Raw genomic sequence first — 23032 nt, forward strand, 5'->3', positions numbered from 1 at the left:
GTTAGAAATCAAACAGGGAAACCGCGAATTTTGTTTCCAGTTTCCGATTGAAAGCAGAAAATGTTTGGCTTCATCAGAGGAAGAGGAGGAGTTTTTAGTTTTTCTGTTTTCTTGAAACTGATTTTCAGGATTGAAGCAAAACCAAAGTGTGTGTGTGTGTCTGTCGGCGTGTGTGTGTGTGTGTGTCTGTCGGCGTGTGTGTGTGTGTGTCTGTCGGCGTGTGTGTGTGTGTGTCTGTCGGCGTGTGTGTGTGTGTCTGTCGGCGTGTGTGTGTGTGTCTGTCGGCGTGTGGGTGTGTGTCTGTCTGCGTGTGTGTGTGTGTCTGTCTGCGTGTGTGTGTGTGTCTGTCGTCGTGTGTGTGTGTGTCTGTTGGTGTGTGTGTGTGTATGTCTGTCGGCGTGTGTGTGTGTGTCTGTTGGTGTGTGTGTGTCTGTCAACATGTGTCTGTTGGTGTGTGTGTGTCTGTCGGTGTGTGTGTGTATGTGTGTGTCTGTCTGCGTGTGTGTGTGTGTCTGTCGTCGTGCGTGTGTGTGTATGTGTGGAGCGGATGGGAATTGCCACATGTAGTTTCCGCTAAGCCGGGAACAAAATCAGAACGACGATAAAAACGTGAAGCTGCGTGTTGGTGATTCTGTTTGTGTTTTATCGGATGTCTGATCAGACGCGTTGTCGTCGGGGATGTGATCTCTGTCGAGTTTTCCGATCCGCCACCTCCTCCAGAGAAACAGTTTCTTTCTGACAAGACATCTTCCTTTTTTGTTTTTTTTTCCTGATCACATCCCTGCCGATCATTCAATCATTATCTCCTCTGGGTTCCAGGTCTAGGATCCAAACTCTCTGCTTTATTCCGATTTGACATAATTTCCAGAAGCTAAGCTAAATATTCCTGCTCTGGACCATAAAGCGAACTTTTTCCACCCCTGGAGCTTTAAAAAGATCCGATTGTTGGGAACCAGAGGAGGTCGTGATGAACGTTTCGTCTGTCTACTCGTTTTGTGTTTTTGTGTCGGAGCGCCAATGGGGGGTGGTGGGGGTTTGGGGGGGGGGATCTGGAATAAAACTAAATCCAGAACTGGAACTGGATCCGGGTTCATGCGAATTCCTAAAGGAGGAAAATGAACCAAACTAAAACTTTTGATTCCATGATGTGGATTTCTCTAAAGCAAAGTTAAATTGGATTTCCAGACTGCTGGAGGCTTCATGATTTTAAAAACCTTCTTTCGGCTCCAACGGCCTCCAGCTTTTCCTTCAATTTGGACTTTTTCCTCAGGAAGTCGGTTTGTTTTCCTCCTCCAAAAAAAAATTTATAAGTTTGATCGGATAAAGTAGAAAAATGTAATTTTGTTCATTTTGACTTGACCAATCTGCCCTCTACTGGTGTAACATGGAAGAACATGCAGAGACTTAAAAATTCAATAAATTGGCCTGAACATTACTTTGTCCTGTTTGGTTTTTATTGCAAAGACTTTAATAAACGGCTCCACGTTGAGATTATGAATGAAATTAATTTAACTGTTTATCTTGTTGCATCTGTTGAAGGTTTTGAGAACTGGAACGGTTTGGTTCATAATCCTTGCAACCATTTTGTCAATCTGGGTCATATTGTCATTTCTGAACAGTTTACTGTAACTTTCATCCACACAAAGTTAACATTTTATTGTGTTACATTCATATCCAGTTTTGTCAGTAACATGAAATGAGGCAGAACTCCGTCACCAGCAGACCCGAGTTTGACTCTTCGCAGGTTTTGCTGCCGCCATTTCCCCCCTTTAAACTGTTTTTCTTTCTCCTACTTGACTCGTACCGCCGAATCTCAGCCCGTCCAATCAGAAAGCTCAGCTCCTACTGCGTCAAGGGGTCTTGGCTACGCTAAGCCAATAGAATTCGAGCATGACGTGCTACACTCACTTTGAGCTCTCAGCAGCGCCGCCATGTTGTGAGGGTCAGAATTGTCTGTAACTGGTGATTAAACGGAAGAAACGAGCTTTCCGGGGGTTTATGACCATCTGTAAACCACTCCGCGTTTCTTACTGACGGACGTAAAATAACGGACAGCTGTTTGGACTAATCATAATTGCTCTTGTGCGTCTCATCGCTTTTTCTGGCGTTGTGGACTGGACGTTTGGCCGCAGCCTCTGGAAACCTCAATGTGAGTGAAAAATCCGTGTTTTTTCTTTGAGCTGCTGCTTGACTCGGTTTAGCTGAGATTTGCTGTCAGTGATGGAGCTCCGGTCCGGTCATTCAGGCTTTACCTGCAGCTGAATCTGAAGCCGGGTCCTGGGCTGGGATGGGCCGCTGTCTGAGGGACAGTCCAATATGTACCTGAGATCATATTCAGTATGATTCACCTGTCCCACCTCTCTGAGCTTCAGCTACTAATAACTAAAGCTGCAATTAATGACTATTCTATCAATTATTCTGGCGATTATTCGTAGGACTTTTGCAATAAGCATACAAATTAATCCATAATCAATTAAAACAAGCTCAATAGTTTCCATTTGCATGATTTATAGTTTTTTTTCTACCAAAATCTAGATTAAAAGTCTTCAGTCTGGTGTTTTGGTCTAATCTAAACTTTTTTGGAAGGACAATTTTGTTTACTGAGACTCCATAATTCATTTTATTTGTTATTTATTTATTTTGGATATTTAAAATGTCTTCCAGTTCCTGTTGAATTTGAAGTTTATTGATCTTGGAGAATGTGTTCTACCATTAGATCTCAAAACAGCAATATTATCGTTTATCATGATAACGGTTTATCGTCCAGCAGCATTTGGCATCATATTTGGATCTCAAAAATCAATGAACTTTAATTTTGTAAAACATTAAATTATAAACTTGATCATATTTTAAATATATAAAATAAAACACTACAACCAAACATCGAAATAATTGAAACCACGGATAAAAATTGATTCTAAAGTCTCTGCAAATAAAATTGTCCTTTAAAAAATATTAATCATAAAAGGAAATTAAGCTCATTTTAATTGATTATTGATTAATTAATTATTGCCACAGGCTTGTTTGCTTGGTTTCTATGTTTGTCTTTACTCTCCATATCGGAGCTCTGAACCTTTCCAGTCCTCATTGCTGTACACTGCTGACCAGCTGGCTGAAAGAAGCAACACATTTTGAGCTAATATAAAGATATTTTTCAAATCTAACTGCTCCGTTCTGTCTTTAAGGAAACCCAGATCCTGTTCTGGGTTTTTATGGTCTTTCTCTCCTCAGCGTCTCCCAGGATGGGCAGCGTTTTAGCCGCCAGCGCCGCACCGGCGCCGCCGTTGCCGCCGGGCTTCGGGTTGCCTCCGCTCCCTCCTCCTGCGACCGGATCCGGACCGCAGCGGGAGGCAAAGAACGTTCTGCCCAACCCCGGAGCGTTTGAGCAGTGTCATCAGAAATGTAAAGGTAACGGAAGCGGCGCGTCTGAAGACGCTGCGCTGCGGCTGGAGGTAACCGGAAGCTTCTCCTCCTCAGAGGTTTTCCCGACGCAGGTGAACGGAGTCCGACTCGTCCTGAACAAGGCGCTGAGCAAACACTTCCAGGTCAGCAAGGGAACGGCAAGGGAACGCATGTCGGCTCTCAAACGATTAACGGATTGTTAAAATAAGCGTTAACTAATTTAGTAATCAATTAATCATTAACTGGAGAATAGACACTCCAATAAAGAACAACATATTCAGGGCAGTAATTTAGCCAAAAATGTACAAAAAACAAACATTTTGCATTTAGGATGAATAACAAACAAATGTGTACCAAGAACAGTTTTAGCAAAGTCTAGTCTAACGTTTGATGACGAGCCTAAATCTGAACATTAACTCCAGTTGATAATAAAAAGATTAGATTTTTTCTGTCGTGAGTTAAATGAGCTTTTCTTGCTTTAGGTCTGCTAGATTTCACCAGATTTTTGTCTTTATCTCCAAAGCTCAGTGCTGGAGGAAAACTTTCCTCGAAAGGTCTTGAACTTTAAAAGTGTCTGAACCTCCTTGAAGCCAGAACCTGTTTGGGAATCGTTTGTTTTCTCTTGGTTACATCCAGACTCCACGTTTTAATCGGCCGTTTTGCTTTTAAACGCTTTTCAAACCGGATCTTTCCAGGTGAATCATTCTCTGCAGCTCAGCTCCACAGAAGACTCTGGCTACAGGTTCGGAACGGTGTTTGTCGGATCCGGTCAGGCCGGTCCTGCTGAGGTACGCGGCGGTAAAACCCGACTCCTGTCTCGTGTTTGGGTTTTGAACTGGAACGTGAGTCGTCGTTTCTCCGGTTCAGTTCTACCCAGTCCTGGTGGGCGACGTGGACAGCAGCGGCAGCCTGAACGCCCAGGTCATCCATCGGGTCACTGACAGGATCCGGTCCAAAGTGGTCTTCCAGGTGAGCAGAACCGCTCCGCTTCGCCGTGGTTCTGATTTTCTCTCCAGCTGCTGACGGAGTAAATCTGTCGTCAGACCCACCAGCAGACGTTCGTGACCTGGAAGGCCGACGCCGAGTTCAGGGGCGAGGATTTCACGGCGGCGGTAGCCTTCACCAACCCAGACGTCCTCGACGATTCTGGTACCGAGCTGCGTGGTTACGCTCGAGGTGGCAGGTCCACTGTGTCCTGAGCAACCAATTAGCATTTAGATAGCGTCTTATGGTTGCCATGGAGATAGGGTTGGACAATCAGTCAATAACAATGTATATATTGTGTTGTTTACATGATTAAAATCTGTATAATGTTTAATAATTTCACTGAGCTGGGAGAAGGTAGGCAGAGCAAAAGCTTTAGCCACTCAACCGCTAACAGTTAGCTAAGCTAGCTGGGTGGCTTTGACTAACTCACTCGCTCTTTGGTTGCCTAGCAACAACCTACTGGGTAACAGGCAGTTTCAAGTTCCTAACCCCCCTCTTTGGTTGCCTAGCAACAGCTGCACAGCAGCAGTTTCAGGTTTGCCTCATAACTGCTAAAGAAATTTAAAAATAAGATAAGATAAGATTTATTTGTCATTGTGATCAACAGATTACAACGAGATTAAGATTTGCTCGACTCGAGTTAAGATGCAGGTTATGTGTATATTCATAATATACAAAGATAAAGAAATAAATAGTACAAGTAACAGCGTGAAGTGAGAACTGGATAAAACAGAAAAGGTTTTGCAGTATTTCAGATATTTAAAACAAAAACTAATCAATAATTACTGACCTCCACTGATATGAAAGTTGTGATACGTTTCATCGTCCAGCCTTCATGGGTTCAACTGTTTACACCAAAAGAGGTTTTCTTGTAGCCATTTCCTGATTTATGAGGATCTACATCCTATTTCTGATTGGCATGTTCTCTTGTCTTTCCCATTTTGAGTCTGTTGTGTTTCCTGCTGTGTTGCCTTCAGGGATGGTCATCACACACTACCTGCAGTCCGTAACTCCGGCTCTGGCTATGGGAGGACAGCTGGTGTATCGGCGTCGGCCCGGAGACGAGGCGTCCTTTCTGTCGCTAGTGGGCAGGTACACAGGTGAGGCTAGGCTATTAGCTTAGCATGATTCAGCAACAAGGCGGTTCAAAGAGCCATGACAGCAGCAGAGGAAGGAAAAGGGATAAAAAGTTTGAATCAGACCGTTATTATTGAAGGAACTCAGAGTTTCTGCTGTTTTCAAGTTTCTGGAAGTTTGTTCCAGATCAGTGGATCATAGAAGCTGAATGCTGCTTCTCTACGCTTGGTTCTGGTTCTGGAGATGCAGAAGCAGACCCATATGTTAAAGTCTGTTAGCCAGGGGAGCCAGAGATGTAGATCTGTATCTCCGGTTACTGATCAGTGGTGGGCAATGCTAACTAAAAAGTTAGCTGCACTTTTCCTAAAACAATAACTATAAACATTAGTTCTGCTAACATGCTAAGCCAACGTAGCATTCAACAGCAGGCGCTAATGCTAAAGTGCTAATTTCAACCATGTTGAAAATTAATAAAAATTTCCTAAATAAAAAAGAAAAACTGTCATGATTTTCTCCATTTATTTCAAAAATATCTAAAGCGATAAAGTAAAGATGATAAAAATAAAATACAACAAAAAATAACAGAATGATTAAAAACAATATAATCTTCCTTTTTTCAGTTGGGTAAAACAAAATGAAAGTGAAACATGAGCTCTGCTGTTAGCGCGTTAGCGGACGTCTTCCCTCACTAATCCTGTTCTACTGGGTTCTAAAGGACCCTGCAGGTCCCAGTGCAAACAAGTCCCAGTTCTTTAGGTCAGACTGGAACCAGTCCAGATCAGTTTCCTGTTTACGTCTCTCTCTACAGGAAGTAACTTTGTCGGCGCGCTGACCCTCGGCTGGGCCAGCGTTCAAGCGTCGTACTACCACAGAGCCAGCGACAAGGTGACCTCTGACCCCGTCGCGTTGCCGTCCAGGTTGAGCTCCTCCTGAACGCCTCTGTTTGTGCAGCTGCAGCTCGGCGTGGAGCTGGAGACCGGCTCCTTTTTGGAGGACAGCAGCATGACGTTCGGCTACCAGCTGGATGTTCCCGAAGCTAACCTGCAGTTCAAAGGTCAGCGAGCTTCATCTACCTGTTGATGCTCAAGTTTCTGTTATTTCAGTTAAAAATCTGCATAAAATAACAAATCTGTTATGAAACAACAAAGCAGATGCTTCTTCTTCTGGGTTTTGCCTCCAGGTGTGATCAACAGCAACTGGGTCGTCGGAGCGACGCTGGAGAAGAAGCTCCTCCCACTTCCTCTCTCCCTGGTGCTCTGCTCCTTCCTGAACCACCAGAAGAACAAATTCCACTGCGGCTTCGGCGTCGTGATCGGCTAGCGCCTCCTCTGGCGCCCCCTGCCCGTCCGCCTGATTACTGCATCCAGCTGTTAGTGTTCAGGATCAAATTTAGCTTTAAGCAGAAGGTCAAGTTCAGCAGAGACTTCCTGTTCTGAGTCTTAGTCCTGGTTTTTGTTTTTAATGGAAGCCTTCTCTTGTTATTAAGTAAATATTAATCCATCTGGTTCACCCACAAAGCTGTAGGATCAGCCGTTTGGAAAGTTACACTGTAAAAAATTAGCAGCAATATTTTGGGTTATTTAATCATAACAGGAAAAACTGTGTGTTCATTTCCCAGAGTCAGATTTTCTCCATGTTATTTATACATTAGAAATGTTACAGTTCCAAACTAAATATGTAGTTAGGAAGCTAAATATCTGACTTGCAAACTGAATATTTAGTTTCAGATTATTCAGCTTCAAATTATTTATTTTCCGTATGAAATATTTAGCTTGGACCTAAATATTTAGTTCACAAAGTAAACTAAATAGCTTAAGTAGCAGCTATTTAAGCTAATGGGCTAACTAAGTATTTAGCTTGCTAGCCAAATATTTGGTTACCACACTAAATATTTAGTTTGTGAACTACATTTTAAACATGAACCTAAATATATAGCTTGGTAGCCAAACCTACTTTAGCTAGCAAGCTATATATTTATAATACCCTAATTTCTAGCACGTTATATTTAGCTTCCCTAACTGAATATTTAACTTATCTAAATATTTAGCTAGCAAGTTGATAGTTTAGTTTGCAGGCTAATGCTTCTGCTAACTCATCTTCCTAACGGGTGTTGATAAATGAGCGGCTGAATAAACCAAAACTTTGCTCTTAATTTGTTACTGTGTGACTTTACCAGCAGTGAGCTGTTTGTTCTCCGTCCTGATCGGTTCTGTTGCCTTTTTATTTCTGGTTCTGTTTAAACTGGAACAGATGAGATAGAAATACCGTAAAATAAAATGTCTTATAAACAATTCTGTCTCTGTATCCTTCAGTCGGTTCTGGTCCAATTCTGCTGAAGTTTTAAAATATTCAAATTGATTCAAGTTTGATTAACTCCATTAAGAGAATTGTTTCAAACGTGTTTAATCAGGAAGTTTAACACTCAAAATATTTTTAGTTTTGTTCTTTTCAGCCACACTTTTATGTTTAACGTTACAGATCGACATGAAATCATGTGAGCTGAAGAAAAAGTTATTGAATATAGATTTTAAAGTATTTAAAATTAATTAAAAAAAATAATACAAAAGAAAAATAAGTCAATAGTTTTTTAACATAAAAATCTGAAAAGTGTGGTGTGCATTTATATTCAGTCTCTTAAGTCAGGCTTGTGTCATTTCAAGGTACTTGAAATAAAAAACATTTCATCTCAATCAATTGAAATGATTCGATAAGAACAAGTTATAATTGAATAAGAAAAAATGTCTAAAAGAATTGGAAGCAGAAACAAAATGTTTAAGGATTCAGCTTTATTTTGGTCAATTTAAATACAGAAGATCAGAAGATGAAGTTAAGTGCATAAGGTTATTAAATAAGGGCCTGTGGCTGAAGCCAGAATAAATACGCGTGGACAGTCAGTTTACTGGGTCTTCTGGGTGAAGGCGTCCCACAGGGCGGTGAGCTGGGCCTGCAGGTCCTGAGCGCCGGCGTCCAGCTTGGCCCGCAGCGCCTCGCCGTTCTGAACCAGGCTCTGCTGGAGCTCCTGGGCCTTCTGGGCCACCTGCGTCTCGAAGCTCTGCGCCAGAGGAACCACGTTCTGCTGGAAGTCCTCCAGGCTCTGCTCCATCTTCCCCCTCAGCTGGTCGCCGTAGGGCCCCATCTGGGCCTGCAGCTGGGAGGCGCCGGCCTCCAGCTGGGCCCGCAGCTCCTGGCTCTTCTGCAGCAGCACGGCCTTCAGCGCCTCTCCGTCCACCGCCTCGGCGTATGGCGCCGCCTCCCGCTTCAGCTCCTCCACCTGCGCCTGCAGTTTGGCCACCAGCTGCTCGCCGTACGGCCGGACGTTTGACCCCAGGGCCGCCACGTCGCCCTCCAGCCGGGCCTTCAGCTGCTCCGCCTCCTGGCTGAACCGGGTCAGGAAGTCCTGGGTCAGGGGCGCGGCCTGGGTCCGCAGCGACGCCACGTACTGGTTCACGGTGTCGGCGCTCTGGGAGATCTTTGCACTGGGAACGAGAAAAAAAAGCGCTTCAGAAATCTGTCTGCCTAGATCAAACTGAAAAGTAAGAAATTTATCAATTAATCTATTAATCACATGATAAGTTTCATTTTGATATATTTGAAGGGATATTCTTTTTGCAGAGACTTCATAATCCGTTTTATTTTACGACAGGGCCAGGCTAAGAAAAAAATGTAATTACAATAAAGTCATAAAATTGTGAGAATAAAGTCGTATAGGATAAAAAAAGTTGTAGCATTTCAAGAATAAAGACGAAGTATTTCAACAATAATCATGATGTGAGAACAAAGTTGTACGAGAAAAAAGTAGCAGCGTTGCAAGGATGAAGTCGTAATATGAGAATAACGTCATTTTGAGATTAGTGTCAGTAAAACAGAAACACTTCAGAGCTCTAAAAGTCGAAAATTAGTTTAAAAGATTTTAAAAAAAAGATTTAGTTTAAAAGATTTTCAGAAATGTTGAGATTAATCTCGAAATTTCTAGAAAAAATTTGAGAATTTCTGAGTTTCCAACTTGAACTTTTTCAGAAATTTTCAAGTTCAAAATTTTTTAAAAGAAAATTTCTGAGATTAATCTCAAAATTTCTGAGTATCCTCTTTTCAACATTTTTTTTAATCAATGACCTAAATCCGCTTAGAGTTTAGTGCTCCTTATAAAATTAAAGCTTATTTATCTTTTAGATGATAATTTTCCATTATTATCAGTATATTACCTTAAAATGATCTCAAAACAATAATATTATCGTTTATCGTATCGCGTTATCGCGTCAGGCCTGGCTCTTACTTCACTTCCTGTCCCAGGTCGGAGTCCCGGATCTGCTGCAGGGAGTCCTCGGCGGTCTGCGTTGCCTTGGCGACGTAGTCCCAGAAAGCGGCCTTCACCACCTCCATGTTGCTCTTGGGAGGCTCCTGCCACAGGATGTTGGCGTTGCAAACTGCAGAGGAAACGTCACGTCAGCATCCCCGATGCCGATCGGCTTAAATCGGTTCAAACCGTCAAGATCCGCTCACCTGAGATCAGAACCAGAACCACGAGGATCTTCATGTTTGGGCCTTTTGGGTTTCACCTTTCAGAGGCAGCAGGGTTCTCCTCCAGCGTCGGGTCGGTGTGTTCTACCCCGGCGGCCCGGTCGGGGTTTTATAGCCCCCGGCTGAAGGGCAAAGTCCCGCCGCAGCTGCCCCGTTGGACGCATTCCTGTCCCTGCTGTCATTCCACATCACAATGCGGGATCACGCACCGGATTACCGGCGGGAATCCCGACTGCCGGTCCGGTTCCAGCCGAGAAAATACACATTTAACCAAATGAGCACTCAGAAACAAAACTGTTTAGGTTTATTATACTATTAAAAGTGTCTCAAGACAAAATGTAGCAGTAAACCAACTGTTCACTTTACTAGGCACACCTGATAATGAAGCAGCCAATCAAATGGCAGCAGCTCCAGGCCTCCAGACGTGACGACGCTGAAGGTTTGAGTACAAAATGAAGAAAGTATTTCTCTATAATTCCTGAAATTGTTTTTGTAGGGTTTACACTGTAAAAAGTTATATACCAGGAATGAGTGAACTTTATCCTTTAATTTAGATCTGCATTACCTTAAAAAAAGACAACTTCTCATAAATGTATATGAATATCTATATTGATTTTGAAAGATCCATCATTTTATTTCTATTTTTAGGTTCATTAAATCAACATGGTAGGAGGTTTGGGGAAAAGATATTGGTGGAAATGTTCTAAAAAATATATTTTTGAAGAAAAATAGCATGTTTTCACAAATCAAAAGTCTGAATCTATTTTTAAAAACATTACGTTAGTTTTTATCATCTCTGTGTCGAGTTCAGTCTATAAGTTTGGGTTAAAAACGAGAAGAAAAGTCAATATTGTTCATTTGTTCAGTTTGAAAGAAACAAACTTGTTTACCCGCATGACGTGATAATAACTAGTCAGGGACTCAAGTCAAATGTTTAATCAAGTAAATTGCAGCGTCTGCTATTAATTATCACGTTTTAATTGAAAATCTTTTATCAACAAAATAAGCAACATTTCAACTCTAAAACGTTTTCTGCTGCGAAATTATTGAATAAATAAACACATGAGGTCACAAACAAATATATTTATAGATTTTAATGTGTTATTGACCTTTAACCATCAGATTGGAGCTTCTTTAGAAACGTGGACTGTGGACATTAGCATTAGCAACATGTTTAGCATTGGGATGCTATTTTGGGCTAGCATAGCTTCTCAGGTAGGCTAACTCCTTTTAGAACAACTTGAGCTCATCAATAATCTTTCCCAGGGTCCAATCAGATCGTTCAGAAGCAGGAATTAAAGTCCTGGGCCGAGAGAAGCCGCTTTGTCGTCCATCGCTGTTGTGCGTCACATTTACGGGTGTATTCATTTGTGACTCATGTCTCAGATTCCTTTGGGTTTCTTCAAGGTTCTTCTGTGGACGTCAGACAGAAACAAGTTTATCAGCAGTTTTCTTTTCCTCTGAGGGAAACTTATCAGCCGGCTGGGTTGTATCGGGACACGCAGCGCTCCGGAACAGATTATCACAGGGTGAGACGGCAGAACGGATCAAAGTCCAGCTTACATCTCCATGACCCACAATCCCTCTGGGGACAGGAACAGTCACGGCTGATTACCCGGGTCTGGATCGGAACAAACTGCTTTTATCTGCTGAAGGTTTTGAGAGTGAAGCTGATAAATCTGTTCATCAGTCGCTCTTGGCACCTTTGAACCCTGAAAATGTATTTATTTAGTTACTTTTCTTTCCTGTTTGAAATAAGCTGTTATTTTCTGCAGGTCTGATTATTCTGAATGGAAACCCAACATTATGTGTCTCTGAAAATCAGAATGTTACATCAGATCAACAAAAATGTAGATTTTAATTGGAAACGCTTCTGGAAACTATGTTCATTTTTGCCCCTCAGTTCTTGGTCTGGGATCCTTTTGCATGAACTTCTGAGGTTCTGTTAAGGTTCTGTTGAGGTTCTGTTGAGGTTCTGGAAGTCCAGCTTGCTTTGAACCTGCAGGTCACACCTTGTCTCTACATTTTAAAATCACCAAGTTAGAGAAGGAAGAAGATTAAATCAACAAAATAAAAGCCTTCATATTTCCCACAGCAGATGATTCTGGCTTTAGCCTTTTCATACCTGGTTTAACCAAACCACTGTTACATACATGAGAGATTAGTTTGGCCTTTTAAAAGCAAGCTTACAGAAAATATCAAAATAAAAGTCTCAGTTTTTATAACTTTCCTTACACATTTAAAGCTCTTGAAAGCATGCAGTGGGACGCAGGCTCCACATGACTAACATGCTACTGATACTCCATGTTTTAATGGTAGCACATAAGCTAACATTAGCATTTTAGCTGAACAGAGTACGGACACTGTAGGTCAACATGCTACTAAGAGCCTCCATGCATTTTCGCTAACGTTAGCATTTTAGTTGATACTGATATGAAAGCTCAACTTCACCTACTAATTGGAGTAAATCAATATTAGTCAATATGCTGTGAATAGTACACATGCTATTTGTAGCATTTAAGCCAATATTAGCATTTTAGCTAGCTTTAGCTTATGTGTAAAAGCAGGAGTAAGTATCTTTTATAAAAATATGTTTTTTTAAATGTATCTGTTAAAACTGTCACCATGTTGTGACAGTTTGAGAGAGAAAACCTGTCAAAAGGTCGATCTCCTCCTGGAGCTGCTACTACCGTCTGAAGCACAGGTGTCAAACTCCAGTCCTCAAGGGCCGCAGTCCTGCAGTTTTTAGATGTGCCACAGGTACAAAACGCTGGATTGAAATGGCTAAATGACCTCCTCCTTGTGTAGATCAGTTCTCCAGAGCCTTAATGACCTAATTATTCTATTCAGGTGCTGCAGCAGAGGCTCAGCTAAAAGTTGCAGGACAGCGGCCCTTGAGGACTGGAGTTTGAGACCCCTGGTCTGAAGGAATGAGCCACACCTGACTGACCAATCAGAGCCAGAAGGAGGGTCTTAGCGCTGTCAATCATGCTCATATAAATATGTTTTAAAAAGTTTTTTTTAAAATAAAAATTACATACTGTAAATGTAAAGCTTGCATGCTGAGTGGAGTAAGTAAATGTTAGTCAACACACCATTGGTAGCTCACATACTAACAGTAGCACGTAAGCTAACATTAGCGTCCTTCTAAACATGAACACCTTTTGGACATTTTCATGACATGGAACTGCAATACGACAGACACAACCTGCAAATCTTTTGTTTTAGGCTCTTTAGGCTTTAATGCTCAAATCTGAGGACCAACAGACCTGACTCAATGAATTTTTCTAATTATAATTAAAATACTTTATTGATGCCAAAGGGAAATTAAATGTTGTTGTAACTCGTATTAATTCAAATTCTTCAGAGTTATTTAGATACTGATGGTTGTTGGCAGGAAAGATCTCTTGAATGGCCTGTATTACAATGACTGAAGAAACCTCAAAAAATTGTTTTATTTTCCATCTACTTTGTGTTTCACTTTGTCACAAAGTCTCAGATAAACACTGAAGTTTGTGGTTATTCTGGGATAAAACAAATATCTCCATAAACTGTCACTGGGCAAATGATCACCTTTAACAGAAACTCTGTAAGTTAGTTATATAATGTATAACTTATATCATTAATTGTTATGTAGATGAGTAAAACCTGACAGATTGATTCAAACACAGAAAATGTTCAGTTCTAGTGGAAGAACCTCAAGGTTCTGACCCAAATAAAATAACTGGGCTGAATCACAAATAAGATTCGGACAATAATGTTGATACTTTGGTGTCTCTGCTGATAATTAATCAACAGAGTGTCGATTAATTATCAGTGTCATCACTGTGTCCTAATGAATAATATCAGCATTTCGTTCCTTTATCAGCTCTGTAAGCGTGACGTTCATGGAGCTGTGGCAGCTCTGGGCTCAGCATCTCCTCCATTCAGCTCTGCTGCCTATAAATACTGATGAAGACACCTTCAGCGTCCATCAGCCGGCTGACTGGCTGGACAGGAAGGACTCCAGATCCTCAGCGTCTCTCCTCTGGATCAACCCGGACCTGAAAGCGTTAACTCTGGCTCTCTTTCAAGGCAGCCATGAAGATCCTCGTCATCCTCGTCCTCGTCTTCCTCACAGGTCAGACAATCTTGATGCTTTGGTGAAAATCTGAGAAGGAGAAGAAAACAAGGCTTTAAGCTGTGTTGTCTCTGCAGATTGTAATGGTGGACAGTATGACCATCCGTCTAGATGCCAGGTAAAGATGGCGCAGGACGCTTACTGGGACTATGTCCAGAAGTCAACATTGACCCCAAAGGACTATGTGTGGGACATCAGACATTCACATCCAGGACAGTATCTGTGGTAAGAGGAAACCTCAAAACTTTTCTACATAAAAAATGGATAAATATTTAAAGGGAACATTCATTAATGCTGAAGCTATAGAAATCTAAACTTAAGAAAACAAACATATTTCAATAGTCACAGTGTTTTACTTTTAGATTTTTGGGTTATTATTTGTATGTATCATTAATAATCTATTTTAAATATTTTTAATCCATAATTTAATTTTCATCAATTATTCTATTCTTTTAAAAATCTATGTTCTTTTATTTATTTGTTTCATTAATTGTAATTTTACATGTTTAATAATACCTATTATCATTATTATTACTATTTATAATAATAATCAAATTGTTATAATAATAAAATAAAATAATAATAATATTGTTGTTATATATAGATATATATCTACTGAGAAAAGCTTTTCAAGTGTCAAGAAACAAGTTGTTCATCAGAGTTCTGTCTGTGGTTCTGCAGCTCCCTCATCTCACACAGCGTCGAGACGGTCCAGAAGTTCTTCCGCCTCGTGTACGCTCATATAGTTATGTGGAGCACACACTTCTACCACAGGTTCTGCCAAGAGGTAGATCACCTGCAGCAACACCTCCACGACTTTCTGCACCATTTGGAATATGACATACACTTCCACGCCAAGGAGCTGGTGGCTCAAATCCGCTGGCAGCTGGAGGGTATCAAGATCTTGGCAGGCCACTACATTGAAGCCCTGGACCCCAGAGGCCTGAAGATGGCGCTGCTGGAGAAGATCAAGGAGCTGAATGAGCATTTGAAAAGGTGCTTTGAACTCCTGGAAACTCACCATCATGCACACCATTGTGACCATCACCAACATCATGATCACAAACCTCCTGGCCACCATCATGGTCAACATCCTGGCCACCATCCTGGCCACCATCATGGTCAACATCATGGTCAACATCCTGGCCACCATCCTGGTCAACATCATGGTCAACATCCTGGCCACCATCATGGTCAACATCCTGGCCACCATCCTGGTCAACATCATGGTCAACATCCTGGCCACCATCATGGTCAACATCCTGGCCACCATCCTGGTCAACATCCTGGCCACCATCCTGGTCAACATCCTGGCCACCATCATTGTCACCATCATGGTCACAAACCTCATGGCCACCATCTTGGTCACCATCAAGGCCACCATCATGGCTACCATCATTGTCACCATGGTCACAAACTTCCTGGCCACCATCATCCTCCTGGTCACCCTGTCCACAGCTGTGGACCTGAGATGAAGAAGAAAATAGATGAAAGCATGAAAGCCTTTAAGACCACCTTGTTCTCCCTGGTCAGGAAGTTTGAGATGGAACTCGTCCAGACTACCGCAAAGATCAACAGGAAAATGGTTCCTCAAGGAAAAAAACCCCACGGCCAGCTGATTAAAGACTCAGATCACCTGAAGGATGACCTGGAGAGTCTGTGGCGAGACTGGATACTCCTGAGTCAGCAAAAGGTCGACTGAATGGATTCGACAGTGGCTTCATCCAAGGGTCATTATCAACATAAACATAAGCATCTTATTTTCACTTTTAATACTAAAACACATTGATTGAGACATATTTTTTCAAGTCAATATAATTTGTTTTTGTTTCTGTAAAATGTCTGCGGTATTTATTGATCAAATATACAGATCAAATGAAATACAGAATCTCCTGTTTTTTTCTTAAACTATTTAAAACTTATTCAAGAGCAACTAAATTGTGCTTCTTCCTTTTGTTCTGAAAGATATGTACGTTTGGAAATACTTGCATTCTCCCAAATATAGCTACAATAGAGCCTCCTGTATTACAATAAAATTCAGAAAATCCAGCTTTTCTCTCAAATAACTAAAGGAGTTCTAGGTAACTACGTTCATCTGATACATTCAGGTTATTACAGCAATAAAAAGCAGGTAAAACATGTTCATCACACAGGTAATACACTGCTGGCCAGAAATCTCTGTCTTCTCTGTGGATAAAATGTAATTGCTGATATTAACAAAAAAAACCATTTATTTTTTGTTCATCTTTGAATTACTGGCTAATTGTCACATTTTAAAGAGCTATTTTACAACACGGCCTGATGATTTCACAGGTAATCTATTTTTATTATTACTAACCTCAATGAGGTGTTAATGCCTAAAAACCTTAGTCAAGGTATATTTTTATGTCTGAATAATATTTATAAACAACTTTTTTATAGCTAACAGTAACCAAGTTATTTTACTGGCTAAGTCAAATAGCTAGGCAGCTAAGGCTAGCTTAGCCAGGCAATTTTATTAATTTTATTTAAACTGCCAATTTAAATAAAATTGGCAATTTTATTTAAGGTTTTTTTTTTATCCTTGAGAACTTTTAAAAAACAAACCAACAAGTAAATATCCAATTATGACCAAGTAAATGTCAAAAGCTACTGTTTTTCTTAACCAAAGACTTGCTATAGCTAATCTTTCCAGCAGCTAACATTACTGAATTCTTCTAGCCTTACAAAGCCGTTTAAGTGGCTAAAGCAACAAAATAATTTTCATCAATAATCTTAAGCGGTTTATTTTCGTCATATGTAAATAAATAAAATAAAATTTGATAGTTAAAATTCCGACTTGATATAGCTAACTTTTTCAGCCGCTAACAATAACCTCTAGCCCTAACCAAGCCGTTTTTGTGCCTAAAACAACCAAATAATTTTCATATGTAGCCGTAAGCTGGTTCTTTATGTCATATGTAACCGAATAAATGTATTTGAGAGTCAACCTTTCATATAATTCAGTGACCAACGTAAACACAGTTGTTTTTAGATTAGCCTCTCCAGCTAGGTTCTGATCAAAACAAAAACAATTTATAGCCAACACCAAGTATATCTTGGTTCAAATGGTTAATTTAAACCAAGTCATACTACACCTTAAGTATTTTCTCAATTTTACATGTTATTAAACTGTCAGGAAATTTGCATGGAATCATCAGCAGTTAACTGTTAGCAGTGTTTGTGTTTGGAAATGATTGATTGAGTGTGTTATTAGAACATCATAAACCAGAGATTTGTCTCGTAGGGTATTGGTATGTGCCTAAATTCAAGGAGTCATTTTAAATTTGTGTAGGTTATCTATAGAAACAGCTGTTACAAAAAGAAATTGAAAATGCATTATGCAGTATTGGCACTGAAATAATTTATTTTATTGAAAGAATATCATAGACATCATAATAAATTAAACATTTTAACATTTGAATACCAAGCTGATATCTCAGTCTCAGCTTCAGTCTAATTTACAATGAATCCATTCAGTCTACCTTTTTCTGACTCTGTGCCCAGTCCTCCCACAGAAACTCCAGGTCGTCCTGCAGGCTGTCTGAAGCCTTATTCAGCTTCTCCCGGCTTCGACTACGTGGAACAATTTTCTTATTCAGGTCATAGGTAGTTTGGGTAAGTTTGACCTCAAAGCGGACAACCAGGGAGAACAAGGTCACCCTAAATTTCTTAAGACTGTCATACACCTTCTTCTTCAGGTTGGGATAATCTCTGTGGTCATGATGGCCTTTATTGTCATGGGAGTCTTTGTCATCATGACAGTCTTCATCATTGTGGGGATCTTTATCATCACGGGGGTCTTTGTGGCCATGGTTGTGGTCATGGTAGTCTTTGTCATCATGAAAGTCTTTGTGGAGGTACCTTCATGAAGGTACTGTGATGGTGACTAAATTGTTTGTACCAAAGATGAAGATGATAACCATGATGAGGATGATGGTGGTCATGGTCACCTTTCATGGAGTTGTTTCAGAGGAGAGACGCTTAGGATCTGGAGTCCTTCCTGTCCAGCCAGTCAGCCGGCTGATGGACGCTGAAGGTGTCTTCATCAGTATTTATAGGCAGCAGAGCTGAATGGAGGAGATGCTGAGCTCAGAGCTGCCACAGCCTGAAGTAGCGACATCAGGACGTCCATCTCCATGGACGTCATGTCCACATTTTAGCTGATATAAACTTGCTGATGGGACCAAGCTGCAGTGTCAGGTTTTTATTTCTGTTTAATCTCAGATCTTTTCTTCTCTTCAACTCATTCACACTTGGACTGTATGATTTTCTCTTTTAGCTAAATAATCTAAAACGGCTTCAGATCAAATTGGAATCACAGTAAAGATGAAATAATGAAATAAAAAAATACTATATTTAGGGGAAATAATTTGAAATAACATCCAATAAGGATTTACATGTCTTAATATACAAAATTGAACAATTAGATTTTAATATATAATATCTATATTTTATTATATTATGTTAATTTTTTAGATTTTAATTTATATATTTGTTGAGGATTTGAAAGACATATTTCATTAATTAATGGGTATGTATACCATCCATTGGGAAGGAACCATTGAACTATGCTGCTTTATTCTTAGTCATTAACTTAATTTGTTTATGCTAGTCATTAAAAAACTTTATTAAATTTACGCTCAACAACAACATACAATTAGCTTTGAATATGTTGTTTTTAAAATATTATTGTTCCAGATCACATAATGAAAAACTGTTTGATGTTTTGAAACATTTTTAGCTGATTTGGAAACTGGCTTCAGGTTAGACGTTAATGTTTGTTGTTAGTAAGTATTTGTCAGGAATAAACCACAAAGAGTTGAATGAATGTTCTCAGCTGGTCCCATCAGCAGGTTTACATCAGCTGAAATGTGGACACGATGTCCATGGAGACGGACGTCCTGATGTGGCAGCTCTGGGCTCAGCATCTCCTCCATTCAGCTCTGCTGCCTATAAATACTGATGAAGACACCTTCAGCGTCCATCAGCCGGCTGACTGGCTGGACAGGAAGGACTCCAGATCCTCAGCGTCTCTCCTCTGGATCAACCCGGACCTGAAAGCGTTAACTCTGGCTCTCTTTCAAGGCAGCCATGAAGATCCTCATCATCCTCGTCCTCGTCTTCCTCACAGGTCAGACAATCTTGATGCTTTGGTGAAAATTTGAGAAGGAGAAGAAAACAAGGCTTTAAGCTGTGTTATCTCTGCAGGTTGTAATGGTGGACAGTATGACCATCCGTCCAAACACCAGACAGAAATGGCTAAGGATGCTTACTGGGACTATGTCCAGAAGTCAAACCCCAAAGGACTATGTGTGGGACATCAGACATTCACATCCAGGACAGTATCTGTGGTAAGAGGAAACCTCAAAACTTTTCTACATTAAAATTAGATAAATATTTACTGAGATTAGGACAGAGACTGAATCTATTTATTTGTTGCTGCTGTTATTGTCTCTTATTAAACACTGGAAGCATTACTATAAGTGGGACATTTAGCATGTTTTGTGCTCCCATTTGGCTTTCTACTGCTTCTAAAAACAATACAACCACTTAAAAAACACCAAGATGGTTTTTTGACAATAAGTTCATGTTTTTTTGGTGTCTGGAAAACGAGCCATTTCCAAATCCTTCAGAATGTAACATCACAAATCAGCAGGAACTGCCCCGTTACCTAGCAACCCTAGCAGTCCCAGCCTGTTACCTAGCAACCACAACAAGCCCAGTCCGTTGCCAGCAACCCAAGCAGAGCTCAAGCACCTTTGGTCAGCTGGTTTTACCACGTTCGAGTGTAAATGGGCGTGGCCGTTGGGCGGCCGTGGCAACAGCATGGATTTAAAGTGACAGAAGCCCCAAAACCGCTTAAAATAGGTAGAATTGAGGAGACTGAAACATGATTATCTTTGTGGAAAAAATATTAACATGTTTTGTGTAGCCCATAGACCTACCCTAGCCTATGCTAGCATAGGTTAGTTAGAAATATGCATGTTTCTAACTAACCTTGACATGCCTGCTTGGCTCCGAGTAGCAACACGTTCTCCCTCTCTCTGGACAAGGTTTGTCTTGTGGAATAAAACAGATTTCTTCCTTCAAAATAGCCAAGGCTTCACTTAATTCTTTGGTTCAGTTTTAACAGAATGGTGAATTTACATAAACAAGATATCTGATGAAAGTGAACTGAATCAATGTTGAACTGGATCCTGAAACAAGCTGTCCATCAGGGTTGTGTCTGTGTCTCTGCAGCTCCCTCATCGCAGAGAGCTTCGAAATCATCTCCAACTTTCTCTATAATGTGTACACTCACATGGTTTGGTGGATCAAGGATTTCTATAGTAGGTTCTGCCACGAGGTAGATCACCTGCAACATGACCTGGACCATTTTCTGCACTATCTGGAAGCCGAGACACATTCCCACGCCAAGGAGCTGTCGGATCAAATCCGTTGGAGGTTAGAGGACATCAAGAAGTGTGCCGCCTACTACGCTGAAGCCCTGGACCCCAGAGGCCTGAAGGTCGCCACCACAATCACCGCCTTGATTGTGGTGATCAAGGCGACCACCACAATCGGTGGTCGCCTTGATCTTGGTGCAAGATCTTGGTGGTGCAGATCTTGCACCACCAAGATCTGCAGGTCTTGGTGGTGCAGATCCAAGACCTGCACCACCATGTGGAGAATTACTTTATACACCACCATCATCATCCTCATGGTGACCATAATTATGGTGACAAAGGCCCCCATGACTACAAAGGTGACCATGACTACAAAGGTGACCATGACTACAAAGGTGACCATGACTACAAAGGCCCCCATGACTACAAAGGTGACCATGACTACAAAGGTGACCGTGACTACAAAGGCCCCCATGACTACAAAGGTGACCATGACTACAAAGGTCACCATGACAACGAAGGCCCCCATGACTACAAAGGTCACCATGACTACAAAGGTGACCATGACTACAAAGGTCTCCATGACAACGAAGGCCCCCATGACTGCAAAGGCCCCCATGACTACAAAGGTGACCATGACAACGAAGACCCCCATGACTACAAAGGTCACCATGACTACAAAGGTGACCATGACTACAAAGGTCTCCATGACAACGAAGACCCCCATGACTACAAAGGTCACCATGACAACGAAGACCCTCATGACTACAAAGGTCTCCATGACAACGAAGACCCCCATGACTACAAAGGTCTCCATGACAACGAAGGCCCCCATGACTGCAAAGACCCCCATGACTACAAAGGTGACCATGACAACGAAGACCCCCATGACTACAAAGGTCACCATGACTACAAAGGTGACCATGACTGCAAAGGTCTCCATGACAACGAAGACCCCCATGACAACGAAGACCCTCATGACTACAAAGGTCACCATGACCATCACCATCATCATCGTTGTCATTATTTTCATAATCTTTGGTACAAACTGTTTGGTCACCATCACCATGACCACAGAGATTATCCCAACCTGAAGAAGAAGGTGTATGACAGTCTTAAGAAATTTAGGGTGACCTTGTTCTCCCTGGTTGTCCGCTTTGAGGTCAAACTTACCCAAACTACCTATGACCTGAATAAGAAAATTGTTCCACGTAGTCGAAGCCGGGAGAAGCTGAATAAGGCTTCAGACAGCCTGCAGGACGACCTGGAGTTTCTGTGGGAGGACTGGGCACAGAGTCAGAAAAAGGTAGACTGAATCGAAAAAGAGTTCACCTTCACACCTGAGATGGAGGCAACATCTGCTTGGTATATTAATGTTAAATGTTTAATGAATTATGATGTCTACAACATTCTTTCAATAAAATACAGAATCTCAGTGCCAATACTTTCATTGCCTGGTATTTATACCATTTTCTAAATTTTCTAAACACTTTTTAGTGGCGAATGCTCTTAATACAGTGGTCTCTAATACAATGCTTATTCAATACGAATGCATGTTCACTATGCTTTCTGTAATAAACCATAATTGTTAATGTGAACAGACTATATTGTTCAGGCCTAACCTAAAGTTTGTGATGTTAGGAATTCAAAGAACCAAGGATAGACGGAAAAAAGTGTTTGCCCAAAACCGGACTTTTAGATGTATTTTATGAATGATGATGATGAAAGTTTGAGCTAAAGTTTAGACAAATATTTAAAGTATTTAACAATTTTGTTCAAATGAAGTCAACCTTAACATTGACTTAAAGTTGGCTATGAGACGTTTTTGGCTAGATCAACCATTTAGCTAATCTAACTTTGGTGGGTAACCTGAAAACAAATTGTGTTTATGTTCATAATGTTTATAATCAAATTACATTTATTAGGATACATACCACAAAAGACCCAGCTTAAGGATATCTATGAAAATGATTTTTGTTGCTTTAGCCACTGAAACGGTTTGATGAACTGGAAAAATTAGCCATATCAAGTGTCAGATTCAGATTAGCCATAATTTACTTGGTCATGGTTGGATATTTACCTTGTTGAAGGTTTGCTCTCAAAAAGTTTTCAATGTACCCAAAAAGAACTAAAATGAGTAATTAATAGACAGTTTAAGGTGAATAAATAAGCTAGTAAAAGAACTCGGTTAAATTAGCAACAAAAAGATTTTTCAGAAAGTTTCCTCAGATGTGAAATAAACCCTGATTTAAGGTTTTTATTCATGAACATCTTCTTCAGGTTGCTAATTATAAAATATATACTTTAAAATGTACTCAGAAATGATTAGCTTTTAAAAAGGTGTTTAAAATGAGCTAGCAATGCTAACTTTGACGTCTGCAGTTCTGGAAATTTCCACAGGAAAAACGATCAACTGAAGCGACGGTGACTGTTGTTTATTGCTGTTTTGTTTATTAGTTTATTTAGGATGTTCCAAAAAAAGCTTTAATAAAATATTCGTTGCTCCAGATTTAGCTGGATC

At 40.7% G+C, this 23032-nt stretch overlaps 3 protein-coding genes across 7 annotated transcripts; 2 read left to right on the forward strand and 1 right to left on the reverse strand.

The window, feature by feature from the left end:
* Window positions 1-464: 464 nt before the first annotated feature.
* Window positions 465-7610, forward strand: tomm40l (translocase of outer mitochondrial membrane 40 homolog, like). Of its 5 annotated transcripts, none has more exons than XM_032580351.1 (9): window positions 465-2149; window positions 3232-3545; window positions 4098-4190; window positions 4270-4371; window positions 4446-4551; window positions 5367-5489; window positions 6275-6351; window positions 6418-6520; window positions 6647-7610. In XM_032580351.1, the coding sequence occupies exons 2-9, from the start codon at window positions 3243-3245 to the stop codon at window positions 6784-6786; spliced, it is 1047 nt and encodes a 348-aa protein (XP_032436242.1). In that variant the 5' UTR covers window positions 465-2149; window positions 3232-3242; the 3' UTR covers window positions 6787-7610. The 5 variants fall into 5 exon arrangements, with proteins under 5 accessions (XP_032436242.1, XP_032436241.1, XP_032436243.1 ...); XM_032580354.1 differs by lacking the exon at window positions 465-2149 and having other exon boundaries at window positions 2600-3408; window positions 3478-3545; XM_032580350.1 differs by lacking the exon at window positions 465-2149 and having other exon boundaries at window positions 2599-3545; window positions 6424-6520.
* Window positions 7611-8235: 625 nt separating this feature from the next.
* On the reverse strand, window positions 8236-10078 carry apoa4a (apolipoprotein A-IV a). Its single transcript, XM_032580355.1, has 3 exons — window positions 9967-10078; window positions 9740-9890; window positions 8236-8942 (listed from the first exon to the last, which is right to left on the reverse strand). Exons 1-3 carry the CDS (start codon window positions 9998-10000, stop codon window positions 8363-8365), a joined length of 765 nt encoding a protein of 254 aa, XP_032436246.1. The 5' UTR covers window positions 10001-10078; the 3' UTR covers window positions 8236-8362.
* A 3312-nt stretch (window positions 10079-13390) lies between these two features.
* LOC116731581 (LIM domain-containing protein A-like) lies at window positions 13391-15806 on the forward strand. Its single transcript, XM_032581410.1, has 3 exons — window positions 13391-14104; window positions 14182-14329; window positions 14786-15806. The coding sequence occupies exons 1-3, from the start codon at window positions 14065-14067 to the stop codon at window positions 15804-15806; spliced, it is 1209 nt and encodes a 402-aa protein (XP_032437301.1). The 5' UTR covers window positions 13391-14064.
* The last annotated feature ends 7226 nt before the right edge of the window (window positions 15807-23032 follow it).

Source organism: Xiphophorus hellerii, chromosome 13 (genome assembly GCF_003331165.1).
Source record: "Xiphophorus hellerii strain 12219 chromosome 13, Xiphophorus_hellerii-4.1, whole genome shotgun sequence".
NCBI lineage: Eukaryota > Metazoa > Chordata > Actinopteri > Cyprinodontiformes > Poeciliidae > Xiphophorus > Xiphophorus hellerii.